General features: G+C 40.7%; 1 protein-coding gene across 1 annotated transcript in view; it reads right to left on the reverse strand.

The window, feature by feature from the left end:
- The window catches only part of LOC150086913 (acidic mammalian chitinase-like), a 52,635-nt gene that overhangs the window by 13,961 nt on the left and 12,499 nt on the right, over window positions 1-26,175 (reverse strand). The window contains exons 4-5 of the mRNA XM_090372321.1: window positions 13,401-13,510; window positions 1,339-1,456 (exon numbers count right to left, since the gene is read on the reverse strand). Coding sequence (XP_090228447.1) covers window positions 1,339-1,456; window positions 13,401-13,510 — 228 coding nt within the window. The remainder of the gene's footprint in view (window positions 1-1,338; window positions 1,457-13,400; window positions 13,511-26,175) is intronic.

Here is a 26,175-nt window from a genome sequence, read left to right on the forward strand (position 1 = left end):
ATTTCAATCTGAGCATTTCAGATTGCACTTACTTCATTCAATGGTTTCAATTGAGTATAAAAATATTCTTAGTTTTTTCATAAAAGAAGAAGTCATTACTTCGTGCAAGCTGGTTGAAATTGATCCAAGCAATGCAATAAATCATAAGCCTCTGAATAAAATATATTTGGGAGGCCGTTGTATGGCCTTATTAAATTCAACACCGCTTGGTGACAGTGAAAGCAGGTTTAAAAATGATTGTTTAAAATTTCTTGTTGAACTTTGTAGGGAAATCAGAAAAAGATTTCCTCTAAATGATGATGGAATTATCGCCAGTTTCAGTGTTCTTGACCCAGCAGTGATACATGATCGTGCCAATTCGCCATCCTCAATTTTCCATTTAGCAATGCAGTTCCCTCACCTTGTTTCTGAAGACAAACTAGATCTTCTAGATGATGAATGGAGATCATTTCGTTTAACTCAAGATTTAGATTTCTCTTACAAAACCATCCCTGAGTTTTGGTATCTGTTACGTAATGTAAAAGATGGCTTTAATAATTCTAAATATGAGATTTTATCTAACTTTATGACCAGTCTAACTATTTTACCTCACTGTTCGGCAAGCGTAGAAAGAATCTTCTCCCAAGTAAACCATATAAAAACAAAAGCCACAAACTCCCTTAAACCAGAAACTATGAAAAATCGACTAATAGCAAAATAGGCGATAAATAGATCTAATCGAAATTGCTATACATGGAAACCTAAATCAGAATTGGTAAAAGAAGTCATACAAGGAACTTGTCATAAAAGATACGAAGAACGTTTGAAAAAAATGAAAGAACTTCAAAAAATAAATGTGGAGGGAACTGAATGGGATGAAAATTCTGATTACAATTAAATAAAAGATATTTTTGCATGGTAAGTTTTATCTTATTTGTGTTGCAATACTATATGATGAAAACTAGGTTTTTTTTGGGTTTATTTAAGTTTCAATCTAAGTTTTTTTAAAATTTGTGAGTGGGAGCCCTGCCCAACACTATGCACACCGTATTCAGCAGTCACGGGCTTGAACCCTGATCACTCAAGGCACGTGTACTTATGCACCCGCGCGCTTGACCACTCGGCTACGGCTGCCTATTTTTGGTGAATTGGCGAACACACATCGGTTTGCGGTGCCCTCGCGACGAACAAGAGTACATATCTAAAAATGGGAGAGCATTGCCTGACTTCATTTCAATGGTGAATTGAATAAAGGGCGACAGAGAGTATTAGCAATAGGTTAATTTCTTGACTTGGGTAATGTTGTGTAGCGCGCATTATCACATTTTATTTGTGCAGAAATTAATAAATGATACTTACAACGTTGTTGCCATCATCGATGTCTCCTGGTCGCTTCTTAAACTGAGCGTGATGACCTGTTTTCCCATCGTAAGCCGCACGCATGTCGTATGTCATTACGTTAATAAAATCCAAGCTCCTACAAAAAATAAAAACCATTGAAATTATTTTTTATTGTAATAAGTTATACAGTATTTTTAATGTTGAATTCATTTTTTAATCTATTATTTGTAATTTTGCAAATAATAGACACTTGATGATGAATGCTATCATCATCCTCCGGCTATTGAGCCAGACTAGAAATAAAAAAAAGATTACTGATTTATTATTAGAATTAAGGTCTGGTTTAAACTGTTGCCACGTATCGAATCACGGACAAATACATACTCATCATTTATAAAACTGTAATGTTACGTGTTACGTTGAAAGCTCCGATTGCGCCCGCATGTAGATGCCTATTCTCCAAGCATCAAGCCATTTTATTTTTATTATAAAACCTTTGGATACTTGGCTGTGAGAATAAATTGTTTCTATTTTCAAACAGTAAAGATCGATAAAATCTGTTATGCAGTAAACTCTCGATTAATAGGGATTTCTAAGCCGACTCACTGAAGTCTATGCCAATTTGACCTGGATAAGAAAAAGAAATACTGTACAAAGGGTACTAGGAAAGTTTTGCAATACAGCTTTGTTTATTTAATTTTTTCAAAGTAATTTCCTCTACATTCAATACACCTCTCCATCCTCCGAAACCAATCTTTAAACCAGTTCTGCCAAGTTTCTCTAGGGAGTAAAGCACACTCGTTGTCCCAAGCCCGTAGACGGTCCTCATCACTGGAAAACCGCCTCCCTTTTAGCTTCATTTTCACATGCGGGAACAGTGCAAAGTCGCAAGGAGCAAGGTCTGGACTGTAGGGAGGGTGCTCGAGAAGTTTCAGTCCTGTCGTGGTCAAATATTCGGTGCAGGCTTTGGCGCGGTGAGCTGCAGCATTTTCGTGATGGAGGTACCAGGTGTCCATTCTTGACTTTGGCCGCAGGTTCTTCATAGATCCCATGACTTTAGGCAGGCATTGTTCAGTATACCACTTAGCTGTGACTGTCTTCTGCGTGTCCAAAACGACACGTTCCACAATTCCACTCGATTTGAAAAATACAGCTATCATTTTCTTCTTTACAGATCGGGATTTTCTGACAATTACGGGTGTGTCGTCATCATCAAAGACCCAAACTTTGTTTTGAGCCTTGGTCGGCAGATCGTAATAGTACAGCCAAGTCTCGTCACCTGTCACGATGTTGTTCACATACCGAGATTGTCCCTTATCAAACTTTTTTAACATCTTCCGGCACCAAGTCACACGTCGTGTCATCTGCTCTTCAGTCAGTTGATGCGGCACCCAGAGAGAACAAAGTTTCTTCACGTGCAAATGATCTTGCAGAATCTAACGAATTGCTGGTGCATTTAGGCCCAAAGTATCCTCTATCTGTTGGTAGGTCACTCGCCTGTTTTCGTCAAGCATTTTCCTCACAGCAGTAACGTTTTCCTCCGTAACTGACGTTTGTGGCCTTCCCGGCCTCTCAGAATCCTCCAGCGTGAAATTTCCCCTTTGGAATTCTCTATACCACCTGAATATCGTTGTGGACAATCATCATCTAGTGCAAGAGTCATTTCTTCTAAGCACTGGTCTATGGTTAAACCACGCACGAAATTATACCGCAAAACTGTCCTTATCTCATTTCGTGACCACGATGCCATCGCAAGCACTTTACACTCTCACTACTAATGAATAACTGAGCCCATCGACTTGGCGCGGCGGCTACTATGCACGTATGAACGTGTCTCAACATGCAGCAACAAGCAGCTTCCTGTGATTCATTGTTGCGTCATATTGCAAAACTTTCCTAGGCAGGCATTTGTACCCTTTGTACTTGTAATCCGTTATGTGTTTTTTGTTTACATTTTTGTAATATTTCTGTAGGGAAAAACGTCCAATTTCTCAGAAACCTTGTCCCTGCGTTAAATTTAATATTCTTCTCAGAGTATTACAGGCCTATTCATTTTTTTTTTTTTCTGATATTAGTCGGTTTTATCTTGTTAATTGTTTTTTTCTTATCTGTAATTAATAGAAGTGAAAATAAAATATATGTCACCTTATTATTATTATTATTATTATTATTGTATTGTATTATTATTATCTACATGGTGCAAGAAAGCCTAAGACTTATGCGGCACCAGCCAAAAAAAAAAAAAAAAAATCCCGAGTTACCCTGTGTGTGTGTGTGTGTGTGTGTGTGTGAGAGAGAGAGAGAGAGAGAGTGTGTGTCAAAAGTCGAAAGGAATCACCAAGAAAGAGAAGAATGATGATATCCAGCTCAGGACCCTGGGTGTGCCAATCCCATACTCATCAAATGTGAGCCTTATCAATTGATTAATGAGATTATAACTTTGTAGAACTAATAAAAACTAGTTTTACGTTCTCTAAACTTAAACGTTCTGTATGCATATAGCCCTACAAGCGACACCACGTTCAAAGAAAAATGACCGTACTGTATTAAAATCAGCTTTAATCTGTGAATTTCTTTTTTCCATGCTAACTGTACCGAAAAACGAAATAAACAATTGCTCGGTTTTCATATGTCCGATTTTAATGAAATTTGCGATGGCTGGACAAATTTCTTTAAAAGAACTGAATATTAAATTTTGTGAAAACCCGTTTACAGGGAGTTGAGGTGCTATATTATTATTATTATTATTATTATTATTATTATTATTATTATTATTATTATTATCTGTTTATTCCAGTAAAGGAAACCACCCCGGGACGGCAAAGTGCCAGGAGGGTGCTAAGTACATATCAGGGTACGAGATACTACGTGCAGTGGGTTACATATTAGTATTAGTATTAGTATTAGTAACGGCCGCATGGTGCAAGAAAGCCTATGGCTTATGCTGCACCAGCCAAAAAAAAAAATAAAAAATAAATAAAAAAAAATAAATCCGACCAAAACAATGATAAAAACAAAAAAATAAAAATAAATAACTAAATAATAATAATTAATAAAATAAAAAATAAATAAAAAGGAAATTAAACCTATCATCCTATGTGCTTCCCTTACCCGAAAGTACTATCCAGATGACCTTTGAATTTCCCCAAACTCTCGGCCTCTACCACCCATGAAGGCAACATATTCCAGTAATTTATAACTCGCTGGCTAAAATAGAACTTCCTGCAATCCAATCTAAACATTTCCCCCCGTAACTTGAATTTATGTCCCCTAGTTCTAGCATCATTTATAATCTTGAAAATTTTGTCCTCATTCATTTTACTGATGCCTCTCAGAGCCTTAAACACCTCAATCAAATCTCCTCTAAGGTGTCTAGTTTCCAAACTCTGCAACCCACATATTCGAAGTCTTTCTTCATAAGGACGCCCTTTTGCCGATCTCACCAGGCGAGTTACCCTTCTTTGCACCCTTTCAAGAAGCTCGATGTCTTTCTTCAGGTGCGGTCTCCATACTTGAACACAGTATTCCAAGTGTGGTCTAACATAAGCCTTATATAATGGGATTATCACGTCCCTATCTCTACTTGCAAAAGTTCGATAGATCATTGATAGGACACCATGGGCCTTCCTTGCAACCTGTTTACAATGCTCAGAGAATTTCATGTCTGACCGTATCGTAACACCCAAGTCCCTTTCCTCCAGTACTGGCTTTAGTTGAATTCCACCAAGTGAATAAGTTTTTTTGGGATTACTGTTTCCCAGGTGTAATACCTTACACTTTGTTGGATTAAAGCACAGCTGCCATTTTTCTGACCATTCCTGAAGTCTATCTAGGTCTCTCTGAAGAAGCTCAGCTTGACAGTGATCATTAACTACTCTCCCAATTTTAACATCATCTGCAAATTTAGACATCACGCCCTCTATCCCTTCATCAATGTCGTTTATGAAAATTAAAAACAACAGTGGTCCTAATACTGATCCTTGGGGAACCCCACTTCTTACATCAACCCAATCTGAGGAATAGCCATTTATCACAACCCTCTGCCTCCTGCCCTGAAGCCATCCTTCTATCCATCTAAGGATTTTCCCAGTGATTCCAACCTGTTCCAGCTTATAAAGCAACCGCTCATGTGGGACTGAGTCAAAAGCTTTGCTGAAATCTAAATAAACAATGTCGAAATTATTCCCTAAATCCAGCTCGTGAGTGACCCTTTCGAAATAGCGAACCAGATTTGTTAAACATGATTTTCCCTTTACGAAACCATGCTGAGTATCCTTGAGAATTTCAATTCGATCCAAATGATCCTGAATTCCACCCTTGATCATTGCCTCCATGATTTTCCCTACTACTGAAGTCAGACTGACAGGTCGATAATTTCCAACTTCACTTTTAGAGCCACCCTTATGTATGGGAGATACATTTGCACTTTTCCAATCCAAGGGAATCTCCCCAGAGTCTAATGATGCTCGCATAATTAGCCTCAATGGTTCAATGCACTCGCTTGCCGCCTCTCTTAAGATTATAGGGTATATTCCATCAACTCCAGGAGCCTTACTGGTCTGTAGGCTCGAAAGTTTTTTCATTAAATAATCTTGCGAAATTTCAATATCATTAATTACATATTTTTTAACTTCGCTCCCACAATTTCCCTTTGCCACAAAAGGCTTTTCATTTGTAAATATCGATGCAAAATAACTGTTGAGTTCATCTGCAACGGCAGCTGGTGTATTTATTACTATCCCCTTTCCCTTACATAAAGGTCCGATCTGGTTTGTCCTGCTCTTCTTGGCATTTATATATGTGAAGAATTCTTTATCCCCCCTCTTTGCTCTGTTTGCTAGTGATTTCTCATAAACTGCCTTTGCCTGTCGAACCTTTTCTGTGGCTCTATTACACATCACCTTGTAGCTGTTATAGGCTTCAGTACTTTTTATTGTTCTGTAACCTTTCCATGCCACCTTTTTCTGCTCAAGTAATGCGGCAACTTCACTAGTCATCCAACTTGGAACCCTCCTCGTGGAGTATTTTTTTAATGGTATATACGCATTCAAGGCATCTGTGATTAATATTTTAAAAGCGTACCACAGTTCAATCGTATTCATTCTCTGCGCGATATCTACCCAGTTAATAGAGGCCATGTAGTACCTTAAGGCATCGTAATTTCCTTTTCTGAAATTAAAACCCATTCCTTTGCCTTTTACTTCTGCTACCTCTCTCGTCATCATCCACCGTAGAACTCCGTGATCACTTCCTGCTACTGGTTCCTCTACTGTCAGCCCTGTTATGTCATCTGATTCATGTGTGATGATGAGGTCTAGGATATTCTTTTCTCTAGTATTTTCCCTGACATGTTGATACAAATAACAGTCATCTAGTTGATTTAAAAATTTTGTTCCCCATGTCGAGTTTCCTTCCCATTTACTCCAATCAATTAGAGGCAGATTGAAATCACCCATAATAACGCATTGACGCTTACTTGCCCATTCCATTTGCATGTAGAGGCTTTTGTCATAATCTTCACAATCACCTGGTCTGTAGATTACTCCTACTCGCATTATACCTTTGTTTCCAACTATCTCACACCATACAGACTCTATACTAGCATGTGAAACGTCTGAATCCGGGAAAGCTATCGTCACACTCAGGCTGCTTCTGATAAGAAGCATTACCCCACCACCCCTTCTATCTAACCTATCCTTCCTAAATACATTATACAAGCCGTACTGAAACTCATCATCCCCAATTTCCGGGTGGCACCACGTCTCTGTAAGCCCTATTATGTCCGCGTTACTTGTTGTAACCAGCAGTTCGAATTCGCTCATTTTATTGACGACACTTCTAACGTTACTGTATAAACAATTAAGATTTACTGTTCTTGTATATTTAACAACCCTAACACAACCCTTGAAGTTTTTTAGGCTCTCTTCCCTGGCATTAGCTACCCGCCCACGTGAAACGTTTGTGCCCCCAGAACATCTAAATATGTCCAGTTGGGGTAACAGATAAGAACTCTTGAGGTATGTGCAAGAGTTACTTTGACCAATATTATCAGATAAACGCGTGTCAGTATTACCCACATCCCCCCTAACTAGCAGTTTCCCTGAACCTTTAAGGTATCCTCAATAATACTGGCAAAAACTTTTGCACCACCTTTGTTTAAGTGTATCCCGTCTCTACAAAACAAATTCCTTCTACCTACAAGTGTGGGCCATGCTGATAGAAATTTACCCCCTAAAGCCTTGCAGATTCCTTCAAGTCTTGAGTTAATCCACAAGGCTCTTAACATATAATCCCTCCTATCGTGTCTGGGCAGAATTGCAGACACATAGACATTATGGCCAAGCTCGCGACATTTCCTCAGCATGGTTCTGTATTTTTCCAACAAATCGTCAGATCGTGTACGTTTAATATCGTTTGTCCCCACATGAATAATAATATTTTCTTTACCCCCTTTAAAATCTGACAGTCTGATATACTGAACACGTAGTCTCGTCCCGAAATATTTTATACAAATTTTATGTTTAATATACAGGGTGATTCACTACCAGTGCGACAAACTTGCAGGAGATGTAGGGGGCACAAAGACGAATCGGAATCACATAGCATTGCAGGGTCCGAAATGCCTTCGTCATGCGGTAGAGGACGTTGAACGGGAGGTCGCGTGAAGCGATCCCGCTGGAAGTCAGCATTTGCGAACCGGTTCCCGAGGCAGTAGGATGGACGAGTATTCAAACGTTGAACTGGCCGACATGCACCTCGCGTATGGAGATGCGGACTGTAACGGGCGCGCCGCTCTGCGCTTGTACCAGGAACGTTTCCCGCACAGGCGTGCTCCTCATCATACGATTTTCGCACATGTGCACAGAAGGTTACGTGAGACTGGTTGTTTCACGAGAGGTACCATGAATCGAGAGCGAACGACAAGGACGCCAGACAATGAGGAGAATGGCCTACGTCTTGCAGAAGGCAATCCGAATACGAGTACTCGAGCGATAGGCCAACGATTGATTATTTCCCAATCCACTGTATGGAGGATACTGTCAACAAACCAAATGAGTTCATACCATCTGCAACGCGTCCAATCATTGGAGCCTGCGGATTATCCACTCCGGAGGACTTTTGCTACTTGGTTTCTTCAACAGAAACGGTTCGCAAATGCTGACTTCCAGCGGGATCGCTGTTCACGCGACCTCCCGTTCAACGTCCTCTACCGCATGACGAAGGCATTTCGGACCCTGCAATGCTATGTGATTCCGATTCGTCTTTGTGCCCCCTACACCTCCTGCAAGTTTGTCGCACTGGTAGTGAATCACCCTGTATACAGTATTTACACATTAATGATTCTGTACATACATTATACAAATCATATATTTACAATTCACTAATAATTCCATATATAACTTACATATTTACATAACTGTTAGAGAAAGTATATTTTTCCAGTCAACAGCTTACCAAATTATTATTGTTCTTAAAGCAGTAAGTTTCACTTTTACTCGCAATTCTTTGGTACTTTACAGCAGATTCATATTTCGGTAAGTCTGTACCAATTTTGGAAAATCTCTTTCCGGTATGTTGCATGCTCACACAGTTTTTCGGCATCTATGTGTAGTGAGTTAAATATTTTTGTTGCATTTGATGGGAAGAATCTTTGCAGGCTACTAAGATTGTTCAGGACTGGACGCAGTGGATTATTTACTTCTCCGCAACGTCTAGCAGTGGCACGCGGTTTGACTAGAATATTATCCAGGACTGGAGCATCTACTCTGCTTGTGAGCATTTGTGCGAGAGTGTGTATGTTCCTGTTAATTGCCCGCTGCATCCAGGGTGCGATGTTAAGGTTTGAGTAGAGAATGGCCCTTGAGATAGTAAAAGGGTGGCCAACAATTCTGTTAAGCCATCGCAAGAACCAGTACTCGATCCCAAGGACGGACTTATAATGTGAATCTGGAGCTGAAGACCATATTTGCGAGGCATACATTGCAATTGGCAGGACACACATTAAAATGTATTTGGTCGCTAGCTGAGGATACCTAATTCCCACCAGTTCCTGTCTAGTAGCCCATAAAGCAGCGAATATTTTTGTCTTCATATGGGCGAAGTGTTGAGCAAAGGTGAGTCTGTCATCCCACTTAAGACCCAGGTCCAGGCGAAAGTGCACTTTTTCCACACTAGACCCGTTCACAGAGATCGAGATGTCATTTTTATTCTGCTTGTAAGTTATGGTCATTTGGGCAGACTTCTGTGCATTAATACGGAGTCCGATGCAATCCAGGTAGCTCTGAAATTCTCGGATTGTGCTATTTGCCATCTGGCAAATACCTTCTGTTGATTCATGGTCTTTGGAAGTGATGAAGAATTTTACATCGTCAGCATATGTTATAAAATTGTAGTACCGTGCAAGAATCGGCTCCAGGGCGGCCGCGAAGAGGGTAGCCGAAAGAACTCCCCCCCGTGGCACTCCTCGCGAGATGGTAAAGCAAGATTGTAGCTTTTGGTGCTTAACAGTAAGTTTTCTGTGTTCTAGCAGGCTGCTTATTATAGTTATCAAATTTCCTCTTACATTAAAATAATTCCTTAAAATCGCAATGAGCGCTGGAATTGAGACGTTGTCGTAGGCTGCGGAGATATCCAAAAAAATAATATCAATTTGTTTTTTCTCATTTAGTGCTTTCTGCACGCGAAAAAAGATTTTCCAGTAAGTTTGTTATTGTTGATCTCCCCGAAATGACTGAGTGCAAATGTGGTGGTCTATGGCTGAAGCAGTGTTGATTGTTGGTGGGAAGCAATGCTTTTTCGAATACCTTCTGTAGGGTGCAACGAACAGAAATTGGTCTGTAATCCTTAGCCAATTTTGGGTGTTTAATCTTTGGTATTGGGGTTACAATGTAATTTTTCCAAGCTTGCGGGAAAGCTCCTGACCTGATGATTTCCTGATAGATGTGCAATAATAGGTCTATTATAAATGGGCTACTTATTTTAAGGATGAACATTGGAAATTTGTCTGGTCCAACAGTGGCCTTATTGGGCAGATCGTTGATTGCTTTAATTACGCTCTCTTTGGTGATTTGTATTTCACTCAATGGAGGTCTTGTTGGTTCCTCTCTTGTCGAATAGTTTCGCTTGTTTAAATCTTTCAGGAGGTCCAAAATTTCAGGAGGCACAAAGACGAATCAGTGTTCTCAATTTGATTCAGTCCAGGCAGGTTAGCAAAAGTGTTATTAGCCCATTCCTTGAAAATGCATTCGGTCATATTCTCTGTGCTATTTCTATTGCTAGTAATTCTTTTTGCTCGTTTTAGTTTGTTATGAACAACACTGCAGTGTGCCTGTCGTTTTGTTTTGATAAAATGTGCTCTTTCCTTCTTATAACGAACGTGATCGCCGGGATGACCAGTTCTTTGCCATTTTCTATACAGTTTTTGCTTCATGAGGAAACTTGCTTTCAGTTGTGGGTTGAACCATTCTTTTGTTCTCTCAGATATTTTGATTTCTTTTGCTGCTCCTTACAATGCTGTTTGGTATAGCTCTTTAGTGATCATTTCTAAAGCTTCGTCTACTGGCTTTTCTTGCAGGCATTCCAGTTGTAACTAGTAAGATGACTGAGAATGACTTCTGCATTAATATACTTCACGGAGAAATGATACTTACTTTGCTTTTCCCAGTTCGTGTGCTTACCCTGCATGTATTTATGTATCTTCAGTGCTGCTTCTATTTCAATGGGATTGTGGTCCGACTTACATTTTATGAAGTTTTGTGTTAGCCTTATGTCTAAGGAACTATGGTACAACAGGTCAAGTTGCTGCATTCCCCTTGTCACTAGTGTCGGAAGCTGCGTTAAGTGCAATGCACCTAATGTAGCATCCAGCTCTTTCTTGGCCTCCCTGTGTTTCGGAAGAGGCAAATTAAAATCTCCCGCTATTATTGTGTCGACTGATGGCTTTAGATTTGCAGCAAGCCACGCATAGAGTTCGTTTCTTGTCTCCTTTGTGTGCTCAGGTGGGAGGTATATGATGCATAACTGTAGTTTGGGCCGACCGGGCTAGCCGGGTGGGTAAAATGCCTGCCTAGCAACCCAAAGGTCGCGGGTTCGAATCCCGCCTCGGGCTTGGATCAAAGTACTGCAAAAACTTTGGGAGGTGCATTATGGCCACAGAAGCCAATGCGCCCACAACCCAAATAAAAATAACTGTATTTTCACGTGCTATTTTGAAAAGGTAACGCAAATCCCTTCAAAATTATTTGAATTGGTTGTTCGTTCTCTTATAGGCTGGTATTTATTTTGATAGCAAATTATAACTCCCCCTCCTCGTCTATCTGTTCTTCCGGTATATGCAGAGATGGTGAAGACAATAGGTGCTTATGCATATACATACATTGCCCTACCATTAATATCCGGACACCCCTCCATGGGTGGGGAAACAGGTCCTATTCATGCAATAAGACCTGTTTCCTGCAGGTCCTATTCATGCAATAGGACCTGCTATAAATATGCACACTGGGCTTCAAACAGACAATTTCAAAAGTGGGCATTCAAGAGGACACGTTCAACAGAATTGATCACCTCAAAACAAATGCTAGACGCCGATTAACATGGTGTAAGGAGCACAAATCCTGGACTGTAGAGCAGTGGAAAACAGTCCTATGGACAGACGAGTCGAGGTTCGCACTCTACCAGTCTAATAGCCGTTTCTGGGTGTGGTGAATGTCAGGGGAACAGTTCCTTTCATAGTTTGGCTTGGGCCCATTAGTCGTTATCGACAAAACCATGAATGCTGTACAATACCAGGACAGCCTGGACAATTATGCACTTCCAACATTATGGCAATACCTGTATCAGCAAGACAATGCGCCATGCCATACTGCTCGGGTCTTAACAGAGTGGTTTGAGGACATGGGTGCGGAAAGTTGGATTGGCCAGCCCAGAGTGCTGATCTGAACCCTATCGAGCATCTTTGGGATGTATTGGATCGTCCGGTACGTGCACGTCGAGATCGCCCAAAGAACAATGCCGAACTGGTGGCTGCGTTAAGGGCCGAGTGGAGGAACGTATCATCTGACATTTATAAAAAGCTGGTTGAGAGTATGCCGGGAAGATTGAAGACCGTCATAAAAGCAAAAGGTTTCAGCACAAAATATTAAATGATACAATAAAAGCTCTTTTTTTTTTTTTAGGTCTAAAGGCAGGTGTCCGGATATTAAAGGTAGGGCAGTGTATATATGCAAATGTACCTAAAAAAAGTACCCAAGTATTAACTTTAATTAGTCTGTTCTCGACTACGAACATCAATGAGATGTCACTCTTCCTAACAGGATGATGCTGAGGTGTCCAGCTTCTCATCGTAAATTTTCCAAGAAAATTAACATAACGTTTTCTTCTCATTTATGAAATCTTTCAGACATGAAATATAATCTGTTTCGTTTATTTACAGAAAAATCAATAACTAAATAAATATTATTAAACTCGGTGCAGTCACCCTGGAAGCTTGAACAGCTGCAGTTTACAATAATCTGTGCATTTTTTATGGCTGCATATGGCTTCATTTCTCAATATACGCGCCCGTGTCCGCATACATTACTCCAGGACCATGGATAGCCTTCAATTTACTGTCCTAAAGCTTTACAAAAAAAAAAAATAATAAAAATAAATAAATATACCTAGGTATCCAAGGTACCTAGGTATTTAAGCTCTTCACGCAATGTTTTGATTACACACTCTTCTTTAAATGCAATATAAAACATCGTGGTAGAACTAGGTCTGTTATTTAGTTTTTTTTTATTATGAATTGATAAATTATTTCTAGACCCATTTATCGTTGTAGAAAATTTTATTTAAAAAATGACATATCTATCTAAATTTTATAACTTCAACTTGGCCTATGTACTGCACTAATGTTTTTTTTTTTTTTTTTTTTTTTTTTAATATCAGTACTGATGTATAGGGATTTTTTAAATTATTATTTTATGTATTCTGGTTTCTTATCGTGTTTTATACATTGTCATGGAAGTTTTTTCTGTGATATATATCTTCGTCAAATTAATAAAAGTAATAATATATTTTTGATTAGATTGCTTACTTACCTTCCTAGGGCAGTTCCATCATATGCTTGATCTACAACTTTTTTACCAGCAGCTACTGCAATAGTTAACAGCATTCTTGGATTTTGTTGATCAAACAGAGTCCTCAGTTCCTGTTGAAGATTATTTTTATTAGCGGTTTATTGAAACAAAAGCGAAAGTAATGCTGTTGCATTACTCTGACATGTTGCTGTAAAACTAGTCTCTTTTCAAAAGCTAATATGGTATGAGATAGTGTCTACCAATCGCGCGAAGTCATTCTCGGCGATGTTATGGCATTAGTAGTGCATATAATCTAGTCCAGTGTCGTAGCTACCATGTAGGCAGGCAAGGGTTTGCCTCCGGGCCCTTTAGGGGCCCGGCATCTTTGGCTGTCTCCTGTTTTTGCAATTTTCATTAATTAGATAGCGGCCCGAACATATTCTTTGCCTCCGGGCCCGAAAAAGGGTAGCTACGCTACTGATCTAGTCTTTTCAGATTATGTTATATGCACTACTTATATTATATTTATATTATAAGAAACTACAGAACTGCCAATGTACACACACAATATTTTGTTCGTAGAAGTGAACTACAACGGTAGTATAAAAGGCATTTAATTGTGTCTCATATTGTGACAGTAATGGCAGTGTGCTACTGCAACAGGATCTAGAAAACTTGGGCAGATGGGCTGAGAAATGACAACTGAATTTAACATTGACAAATGCAAAGTACTGCATATGGGTTGAAGTAACCACAGAGGAACGTACCAAGTGTGTGATACTACACTTAAGGTGGTAGAAAATGAAATAGACTTGGGAGTAATTGTGCAGTCAGATATGAAGTTTTCTGAGCAATGCAGACAGGCTGCAAGAGCAGGTCATGGGGTATTGTCATTGATATTGTCATATTGTCAATGATATGCAGGAATTTTGCTAGCAGGGAAAAGGAGGTGATTATTCCTTTGTATAAGGCAATGGTCGGGCCACGCCTTGAGTACTGCGTACAGGTCTGGAGGTTTCATTTTAGGAAGGATGTAGATTTGCTTGAGCTTGTACAGAGAAGGGCAACACTATTGGTGAGGGGAATGAAGTGATCCTCTTACCAAGAGAGGGTTAAGTTCTGCGAATTGCAGCGGCTGGAGACTAGGCACCTGCGAGGTGATCTGATTGAGGTGTATAAAGCCTTGAATGGGTTGAGCACGCTGAATTCTGATGAGATTCTTCCACTTGCTCAGATTACGAACCTAAGGGGACATAAATTCAAATTGAGGAAAGACAGTTGTAGAAAGCTGTGCGGAAATTTGCCTTTAGCGAGCGGGTGGTTAATTGCTGGAACAAATTTCCATCTGTCGTTGTGGAAGTTGATAGCTTAAATAAATTCAAGGAGGAACTAGACAAACATTTAGAGGGGATGGAGAAGACTATTGTTACTTATTCTCAGAGGATAACCACCGTTTCAAGGCTTATTGGCCTGTCCTCGGCGGGTGGTGGGTAAGTACCCCGGTATTGCAATCATGAAGTATAACTATACTTCACAACTGGGTTGTCATGATTGCAATACCGGGGTACCTACCCATCCACCAAACCAGGATATGCCAATAAGCCTTGAAACGGTGCCGTCTGGATGGTAGTATCCTTTGAGAATAAGTAACAATATGTAGTCTTCTCCACTGGTGTAGCGTTATTTTTTCGAGATAGAGCAATATCATGGTAACCCGTTGTGAAGGTAGTCACAATACGAGATACAGTACAATTAAATCGATGCCTTTTACACTGCCGTTGTAGTTCACTACTACGAACAAAATATTATGTATGTATACTGGCAGTTCTGTAGTTAATTCAAAGGTAGTTGTTTGTTACGCCTTGTGCATTTATTTTTATAGTAATATTATAAGAAAGCAAGCTTATACAGCATCAGCCAAAGAAAAGAAAAAAAAAAAACCTTGCCATTTTAATTATCAGTTCACTCCAAAAGTTTGTCCAGTTCTTCCTTGAATCTATTCAAGCTATCAACTTCCATTGATTACTATTCTCTGTCTTCTCCCATTCAACCAGCCATTTATCCATAGCAGCAACAACTTGCCATACTGCTCCAATTTGTAAAGCAATCTTTTATGTGCAACAGTATCAAAAGCTTGCCTGAAATCCAAGTACATGTATATTGTATCAATATTATTTTTTGAACCACGTTCCTTTGTGACGACATCGTAGTATCCAATGAAATTGGCCAGACAAGACTTCCTCGTAATAAATTATGTGTCTGAATTATTGCTGCAGTCTTGTCTAGATGATCCTACATTGCTTCTTTAACCAGTGACTCCATTATTTGTCCCTCAACATTAGTTAAACTAACAGGTCTATAATTACTCGTGTCGCCATTTATGAATTGGGGATACGTTTGCACATCTCCAATCCGTGGGGACTTCCCCAGAATCTAAGGATGCTCTCATAATTATGGCTAAGGGTAGGCTTACTTCTTTTGCTGCCTCCCTTAATATATATCCCATCCACCCAAGTGCCTTTCTTATGTTTAAATTCAACAATATCTTCCCTGCTTTCCTCTTAGTTATTACAAAATCATGTAGCTCCCTACTAGAGATGTGAAAAAACGTCTGGCCTCCACTTCCCCACAGAATTCCTCATGTGTGAATGTAGATGCAAAATACTCATTCGGTTTGTCTGCTACCTGAACAGGATCGTCAACAGTCGAAGCATCGATATCAATTGGACCAATCTGATTTATCTCCTTCCTTCTAGAGTTTACATAATAAAGAAGTCTTTGCTGTTTTCTTTGCATTCTTTGCCACAGATTTTTTTAAAATCTGCCTTCGTTTTTCTAATCTGCTTTGTGACTTGATTTCAGACTAGATTATATATCTACCATAGACTGCTGTGTTGACTGATCATTTACATGCATCCCATGCATTTTCCTTCCGTGCCACGAGTCTGATTAGTTCATCCGACATCAATTTAGGCCTAAGCTTGAACAGCATTTCTTAGTTGGTATGAAAAGCTTAGCAGCTTCCAAGATTAATTCCTTGAATGTTTTCCATTTAGAATTTGCTGTTGGTAACATCATCAGTTGGTCCCACTATATAGAATTTAAAAACTGTCTGAGACCACCATAGTCACCTTTACGAAATCGAAAACCCTTCCCTTTACTTTGAGGGTAGTTACATCTTTATATGGTGGTTCGATTGAGGTGTGTGTGTGTGTAGAGGGTTAAAATCACGTGTCTCGTAGATAAAATTTTTGTTTCTAATTTGTTGAAATTTAATTTCTACAGTATTTTGTAAATTTAAATCTTAACCTTTCTAAAGTACGTCTGCTAACTTAAATTCGTTGCGGTAACTTCGGTAGCGCAATTTTAACATCACCAGTGGATAAAGTTTGGGTAACAGTTTAATTTCTGTAGTATTTTGTTAATTTAAATTCTGTAATACATTGTAAATTTAAATTTTGTAATTTTTCTTAATTCCAAATTTTATCTAAATAATAGTTGTTACAAGATTGTAAATTGCGTATGTTCTGAGGTCGGTTTTTTGTTTGCGGAAAGAAAAGCCCGAGTTTCTGGGATAAAAAATCACGCTGCCTTCGCCTGAGACCGACAAACTCAGCCACGTTGTGAAAAAGACCCATAAAAATTCCTCCCGTCATCGACGGCACTCGATCTCAGGTATTTTTCACTCGGTGTGGGAAGGACGCCGATCCCATCAACTGTGCTACCCACGAGGGCTCGAAACTGCTGCCGTGAACTGTGACTTGGAGCCCTGACAAATGGTGTACAGTTCTGTTCTCTGATGAGTTTCGTTATAGCCTACAAACAAATTCTAGACGTTATTTCATCTGGAAATAAGGAGGAATGCGATACTTTCTCCCTACATCATAGAAAGGGACACTTACGGTGGAGGCGGTGTTCTCATGTGGAGCAGAAAACTGATCAATGGCAGCACCCTCTTCATGCTTTTGGTAGGGGTTCGTAACTGCGCAGAGTTACCGAGAACAGATTCTCGAACCCTATGTGCGACTTTTTAGTGGTGCGATTAGCCCAGCTTTTCTTATCATGCACGACAACACAAACTGTACATTGGAGCTCAATTGGTGTTGGAATATCTTAAAACTGAAGATATCGAACGACTGCCGTGGCTAGCGCGATCACACTTAAATCAAATTGAACATGTGTGGGATCCCGTTGGGCATGCATTGCACGTCGACAGCCAATGGTGAGCTGTCTGCGCTTGTGGAAGAATGGAATTTTTTCTACAGAATCTTATAGACACCCTTATATTGAGCATGGTTCACCGCTGTCAGTCCTGTTTACGTTGGAGGAGGGAATCATACGGCCTACTGTTATCATGTGACCATATTTTCGAGCATCTTATATCGATTTCTGTAATGTGACCTCTTTGGTAATTCTTACAACACCTATAAATGTCCCTTACACCTATCCGAAGTTGCTCGCTGCCTCACGATTTCATCGCTATTCTGTGGTACAGCACCGTACCAAATTTTGTGGCGCTTCATCGCAAGGTGCACAAGTTACACCACGTTGTTATGTATTCTGTAAATTTTGTCGAGCATTGCAGTCAGAGACTCAAGTATCTCGTGACCTGCCAAATGATGTACCCCGATTCCTTTCTCAGAACAGGACAGTCAAGTGCATACTGCTCTGGTTGAAGAAGATACAGTAAGTTTTACTGGGAGACAATTGTCAGGAAAACGAGTATAATTTTTTTTTTTGTAATAAAGATAGGCGGACCAGAACCAGGGTTCGTTTGCCCGGAGTAACAAATGATGATGTCGCCAACAGATTGCTAGATTTTAAGGGGGAGGGAGGGTTAAGAGAGTACTGTATTATTATTCATGTGTGGACTAAGAATATATTAAACGAACACTACCTGACAATTTGTTGGATAAATATAGGACCATGCTGAAAAAAGGCCGGGAGTTAGATCAGAATGTGCATGTGTTTGCATTTCTGCCCATACACGATAGGAGGGATTATATGCTGAAAGCCTTGGGGATTAACTAAAGAGTTGAGAGGTTTTGGAAGGTTCTAGGTAGAGCGGTAATTTCATTATGATGTGGCTCGCATTTGTAAGTAGAAGGAATCTGTTTTGTAGAGACGATATTCATTTGAACAAAAGTGATGCGAGTTATTTGCTAGTATCAGAGAGGATACCTTAAGGGTTCAGGGAACTACTAGTTGGAGTTGGTGGAGAAGAAAGGTAATATAGTCCCTCCTTTATCTGATGATATGGGTCAAAGTAATGCTTGCACACATCTCAAGAATTCTTGCTTGTGGCCGCAACAGCCAATGTTGACAAGATATTCTGGTTGGTAGCAACATTTCAAGTGAGCAGAAAGATAAAGCTAGGTAAACAAGCTTAATTAACTTCAAAGGACAGTATTAGGAGAGTAAACTATAGAAGAATACTTAGTCTTAACGGTGTCTACAGTAATGTTAGGAGCTTTGTCAATAAAATAGTTCAATTCGAACTTCTGGTTAGGACAATTAATGCTGTCATAATAGGGCTAACAGAAACATGGTGCCACCCAGGCATAACGGGTATGGGGAGGACGGTGATGAAACCACTGTACTACCCGCGCAGACAAATAATGAGGACAAGGAGTTTTTCATGTATATGAACACAAAGAAGAGAATAAGATTGGATCCTTGTGTACCGGGTGTGGGAAAGTCTGAGATAGCCCTGCTGATGAATCGAATATGTACTTTGCATCTGTATTTACTGACAAAAGACCCTTCACAATAAGAAGCTGTGAGAGTGAGACAAAGCCAAATGAAATGAATGATTTTGAAATTACAAATGACCGTTTATTTGAAAAAAATTCTACCTTTAAGGCAAATAACACTGCTCCTGTTGTTGATGGAATATACCCAGCAATTTTGAGGAAGACAGCCAGAGAGTATGTTGAACCAATGAGGTTAATTACGAGAGCAGCATTGGACTCTGGAGATGTTCCTTTGTATTGGAGAAGTGAGTGGCAGCGTATTGCCAATACATATAGATTCTTGAAATGAAGTCGGTAACTACAAACCTGTTAGTCTGACTTCAGTGGTAGAGAAATTCTTAGAGGCAGTGCAGTGCAGTCCAGGAATATTTCTATAGAAATGGCATTGTGAAAGACACACAACATGGTTTTTTTGAGGGAAGAATCATGCTTAACTAACTTGTTGAGCTATTTTGAGTTACTCATGAGCCATATGTAGTAGGAACGCTTTCGACATCGTTTATTTGGATTTTAGCAACGCATTTGACTCATCCCTCATGAGAGGTTATGTATAAGTTGAGACATTGTGGGACCACTGGAAAGGTTTCAAGATGGATTGCAGGGTGGCTGCAGGGCAAAAGGCAGAGAATTGTGATTAATGGATATTCTTCAGATTGGTGTAACGTCAGAAGTGGGGTTCCCAAAGGACCTCTTGGACTAGTGTTGTTTCTAATTTTCATAAATGACATCGACAAAGGTATAAAGGCCGTGATGTCAAAATTTGCAGATCACGTAAAGATTGGGAGCGTCATTAATGATCAGTGCTAAGCAGCGCTCCTTCAGGATGATTTGAACAGGCTTCAAGAATGGTTAGCTATATTTTATTGCAGCAAAATGCAGGTTCTTGCAGTTGCCAAAGCAGATTGGCCCCAAAACAAAGAGATACTAACTACAGCAGTTAACAACAAACCTCCGTCCCTGGATCCACAGAATAATCCGAACGAACTGCAGAAGGCAACTTCTAAATTGGTGATAGACATCACCAACCAAACTATCAGGAAGAAATACCCCCGGCTGGGCGCAGTCCCCTGGTGGACCCGGGGACATTGCCATGCTCCGGCGACAAATGAACAAGAGTAGGAAGGACTTCCAGAGGGACCGAAGAACATGACCAGCAAATGAGGTTGAAGCCCTGAGGCAAAGATATAGACAAATAAGAAACCTGTACAGTGACGCCATAAAAACAAGTAAAAGACGCTCTTGGGAGTCCTTGGTTTCCACAGCAGGGAACACTGACCCCTGGGGAATTGTCTACAAGGTAACAACCAATAGACTGCCTAGGGGGGGGGAAAGTGATTGCTACCACTAGGACTCGGCAGGGAGACCTCACCACAACCTGGGAGCAGTCGATGAATAACATACTCGACACAATGTATCAAAAACCAGATATGCTAACCATGCCAGCTCAGCAACAGACATGGGACAGAAACGATAACTACAGAAACCAGGCGATTGAGCCCCCCTTCACCCTGGATGAACTCAGCGTGGCCACTAGTAGGGTCAGAAATAGAAAATGCCCGGGCCTCGATCTTATTAAGCCTGAAATACTCAAGAAAACCGTGGAATACAAGCCGCACCTACTCCTCACACTATATAATAGATGCTTGGAAACAGGACTTTTCCCAACTGCATGGAAAACAGCAAATTTAAAACTAATACTGAAAAATCCTACCAAAAATCTAGAATTTCCGGATTCATATCGACCCATCGCACTGGTCCCAGTGGCAAGCGAATTGTTTGAAAGATTACTCCATGTGAAAGTTATAAAACACTATGAAGCGGCAGGCCTACATGCCAGAAACCAGGATGGCTTCAGACCAGGATCCTCAACTGTGGACGCACTGGGAAACTTGCTAAAGATATTCCAGGATTGTAGACGAAAGTATCTGCTGCTCATCTTGATTCACTTTGGTGGCCAAGCGTACTGGCAAGGTTGAGGGAGACTGGGGTACCTCTTAACCTCTACAAAGTAATTGAAAGCTATTTAACACAAAGAAGAGTGGAAATCAATGTACACTATCAAAAAATAACAAGAGAGGTTCATAGAGGATGTCCGCAGGGGTCGGTGCTGGGGCCGCTCCTGTGGACAATGGTCCTCGATGAATTCCTGACAACGGATCTGGGTTCTGTGGCAGCGCAGCCTTCGCGGACGACTTGACATTGACAGTAGAGGCTGACTCCAGGGCCCAATTGGAGACGCTGGCAAATGAGGCACTGCAGCGGCTGCAGCAATGGGCATCAAAGAACCAGCTGAAAATATCGTCAGACAAGACCTCATCGATCCTCCTAAAGGGGACTCTACAACTACGACGATCCCCGCAAATTAAAATCAGCAATGTGACCATCAAATTTGTGAGCCAACTGAAGTATCTGGGCGTTATCCTAGATAAAAGCCTGACGTTCCAGCTGCATCTGAAATACATAAGAAGAAAAATCAGAGGATACTCCGTATTGGTAACCAGAATCACAAGGAAAGATTGGGGACTCAAGAAAAAAAAACACTGATGCTTTACTATAAAACAACCTTCCTTCCAGCAATCACCTACGCAGCAGCAGTGTGGTATCCAAAAACGACACTGATAGTCAACAAAAGAACACTAGAAATGACCCAAAGGACCATACTGCTATCAACAACGCGCGCTTGCAGCACGGTAAGTATCCCAGCATTGCAGGTACTTGTTGGAGCGCTCCCTCTGGACCTGGAGGCTGTTCGGGCGGGGCTACTGTTTTTGCTGGCCAGGAGAATGGCCGCTACCCACTAAGAATACACGACTGATCCGGCGGGCAACCTAAAAAACGAAAAAATTAGACCCCAACTGCATATGTGGGGAAAGCGAAAGCTGGAGCCACATAGTCTATGATTGTCAACACTATGAAGACCTCAGAGAGCTACTAATAACAAGGTTGAGATATTAGTAGGATATGAGATATCACTCCCAAAAGGACTGGAGCACCACTTTCTGAACACTGAGGATGAATATAGGTCGCTCTCCCAGTATGCGCAAGACCTATTCACCAGGAGAAAAACACTAATAGCTATCTACAGCAACGTACATAGAGATTGACAAAAATCGCCGCCAAATGTGACAGAAAACTGAAAACCGCAGAGGACAAGAAGAGTGCTGATCACGCGGAAAAGAAAAGCAAGGACGGGGCTCGCCCCATGTGTGACAAAACAGAACAGAACGCAGCACAGAGAGTAGAGAACAGACTAAAGGCAGCACAGCTGCAAACAGCCTGATGGCGATCTGAAGAGGGCACCCTAGCCCTCTTCACCTATTATTCCCACTTCCTTGGGGGGGGGGGGGACGTTTTATGTTCCCTCTCCTCCGCCCCCAAACTTCTACTCTGGTGGGGCATGGGCATGCTCCACTGAAAACTGGGGCTATCTACTCTATTGGTCCCATATTTCTGTTTTTTACTCCCAATCTTCGGTCTCCCTCCCCTCCATACCATTTCATCATAGCGAAAGCCCCACACATCAAAAACTTAATATGATAAAATTACCTTACGCCCAAAACTCAGCCTAGCAACTCAGCCTAGCAACCCAAAGCGATATGACCCCTACGATAGCGCAGATTTTTTATTTATATATTTATTTCATTCATATATATATATATATATATATATATATATATATATATATATAAATTTTTTATTTATTTATTTATTTTATTTATTTTATTTTTTTTTAGGTCCTAGCCGCCGAAATCCCAGGAAATTAAGCGGCAGGACCTGCCAGAGTGAATCTACAGCTACTGGGTTTCTGGTCTGCCTCCACGGGGCGTAAGCGGGACAACGTTGGGCCTCAATAGGGGTACAACGGCTAAATGACCAGATGAACAACGGTACAGAACACTACACATGAACAATTCCCACACACTTTTAAATCTCTGGCATTTTCCAGTGAACTGGTTCACCACAATGAAAGCAACGTGGAGATGGGGGGGAACCCCTGGTGCTATATGACAACAACACACACTTATGCTTGCGTTTTGTGGCATTGGGAAAGAGAACTCCAAAATAACTTATACACTTGGTGGATTTGAACAAAAAGAGTATTGGGAAAAAGGGATCTGGGATTTACGATACGAGCAGATATTTACTGAGCAGTGTGAACAAGAAAGTCCATAGTGTCCTATCAATGATTTATCTAACAATATCCTGTAGAGATATGGAAGTCGTAATCCCACTGTATAAAGCAATTGTATACAAATATGGAGACCTCATCTGAAAAAAAGACAATGAGCTTCTTGAAAGAGCCCAAAGAAGGACAACTCGCATTGTGAAATCGGTAAAAGGTTGGCCGTACGAGGAAAGACTTCCATTATATGAGCTACAGAGCTGCTTGGCAACCAGGCATCTTAGAGCAGACTTGATTGAGATTTATAAGGCTCTGAGAGGGGTTAATAAAATTCATGAAGGCGGAATTTTCTCTTATAAAGAATTTTAGAACTGCGGCCATAAAGTCAACTTACAGGCGAAAAGGTTTGTCGCCTGTAAGTTGACTAGATTGTCGGAAGTTTTCTTTTAGCCAGTGAGTCGTTGATTACTGGAACAAGTTGCCTCCGCAGGTATTTGAAGCTGATAATTTGAAGAAATTCAAAGTTCAATGCAATAGTTACCTACGTGAAGGGAGAAGAGCATAATTTGTATTTTCTTATCTACTTTTTTTTTTTTTTTTTTTTACCTGTTCCGCAAAAGCTTGTGGTTTCCTTGCATTATATGGCTGATACTAATACTAATGGCTCTGATCCTTCCCGCAAGCGTTGGGGCGTGTTGTGCTTGCGGTAGTATTGCTATAATAATAATAATATGCTAATAATAATAAGAAGAAGGTCAAGAATCAGAGGATAGAAGAATACTTATACACCTGGAAGCAGAACCTTCTCGCAAACCGTAAGCGGCAACGCCGATACAAAACGAGCCCTCAAAGGAAAAAAAATGAGCGGACCTTCAATGAAAACCAAAGAGCCTTCTACAGGAACATCGGAGAAGAGGAGAAGGAGGGAAACGATCACCCAACCAGAATGCGATGGAGATGTTCTTAGGCGACCTAAACTAAACTAAACTATTATATTTAGGGCACCCGAATAATTAAATTCAGCTGCCATGTGTCTGTTAATATCGTGTGTTCTATGGTCGATTTGTCTGTTTTGCTAGACGAAAAACTCCAGTTTCTGGAGGGAAAATCTTGCTACACGGAGTGAAAAAAGCCCATTAAAGGTCCTCGCGTCATCGACGTGATTCGAACCCCGGCCTTTTTTTACCCGGTGTGGGGAGGACGGTGACGATACCACTGTGCTACCCACGCAGACGACCTTTGGAGAAGTGAAGTTAGACGTAAGGTCGGTGGCCCCCTGAATATAGCTAGAACGGAAGATAAACAGAAAAACACAAGGGATGGCAAAATGAGAGATTCACGAGGAAGACGTACAGCAGGCGATCAAGAAATGCCACACTGCTGAATCCCAGTGTGGATTCAGCAGTGTGGCATTTCTTGGACGCCGGCTGTACGTCTCTAGTGGAACGGTTCACCTCGATTCAGATTCAGAGTATCTGACTCAAGGAATCACCAACCAGAAGGATAAAAACAGTTACAAAAAACCCGGCAAAGCACACGCCGATCACCTGTCAACCAACAATATACAAGATCCAGACCATATAGCCAAGAAAATATTGGACCACTTAGAGAGCCAGAACATTACGGTTTGGATGCAAGCAGATGAGCAAAGGATGGAAGGAGCAATTGACCTTTAATGCATGCAGCAGTTATAGAGCAAGTCTACAAGGAGCACTGTAACCTCCACACGGACTACATAGGCTAACGCAAGATCTTCGACTCCGTGCCTTATAGCTGGCTGAATATATACAGAGTAAACCCAACAGTGACAAATTTTCCTAGAAGCAACCACGCCAAAATACATTATCACCATTAAAATCTGGAACATCATGACAAGACCGATGCCCATCAGGAAAGGAACCTTTCACTGAGATGCCCTGAGCCCTCTGTGGTTCTGTCTAGCACTCAACCTACTATTCTCCATGTTTAATACCAGCAAGTAGGGAGGAGGAACCTGCACATCATCTCCCACCTGATATACGTGGACGAAACGAAGCTCTACTTAACTACTGAGAAACAACTTCAACAACTACTCTAGATCACGGAATGCAGGTTAATAACGCATTACACTCATAGGCACAACGAGGTAACCTAACCCTCACTAGCAAGAAGGAAATGGCTACACACGTGATTGACTTAACAGTGCCGAACGCCAGAAACCTCCAGAAAACCTACGACACCCAAATTAAGAAGAATACAGACATTAGACAGGAAGTCAGAGATATGGCGTATATAACAAGTAAGGACCATCCCAATCAACCATCCACATAGTCTCAAAGAGCTTACATAAGAACCTAGCAGCAGTAGGCTTCCCAGAGAACATCCACAAGGAATTCCAGAAAGTCGCAATCTTGAACGCCTCTAGGAGCAGAGGCGGATTTAACGGCGGGCGCACCGGGCGCGCGCCCTGGGCCCCGACTTCTGAAGGGCCCACGCAAAACCCCAACAAATTAGTTGAACATATTAGTTCAAAACTTTGTGATTATTATTATGCTATTATTAATTATATTATACATATATTTTATTCAAATTTTATTGGAAATAAAACATTAATAGTACATAATATTTTTTATTTATTTAAAAAAATTGTTAACATGTATTTTTATTTTCCCTGTCTCTCTCTTTTTTTTAAGGGGCCCAATATTTTCTTCTGCTCCCGGGGCCTCAACCGACCTTAATCCGCTCCTGTGTAGGAGAGAGAGTAATCGTACATAACCACTTCACGCTTCTGATACCAGTACCCTTCGTAGTATGGGAAAAAACACAAGGAGAAGAAAGGGATGATAATAATAGTAATTGTTATTATTATGTCATCAGTATACTCAATAAATCTAATCCCTTGTGAGTAGCACAGTTAGTATAATGACTGTCCTCCCAATAC

The sequence above is a fragment of the Mastigoproctus giganteus genome, chromosome 4 (assembly GCF_048544385.1).
Source record: "Mastigoproctus giganteus isolate SK-2022 chromosome 4, ASM4854438v1, whole genome shotgun sequence".
Lineage (NCBI taxonomy): Eukaryota > Metazoa > Arthropoda > Arachnida > Uropygi > Thelyphonidae > Mastigoproctus > Mastigoproctus giganteus.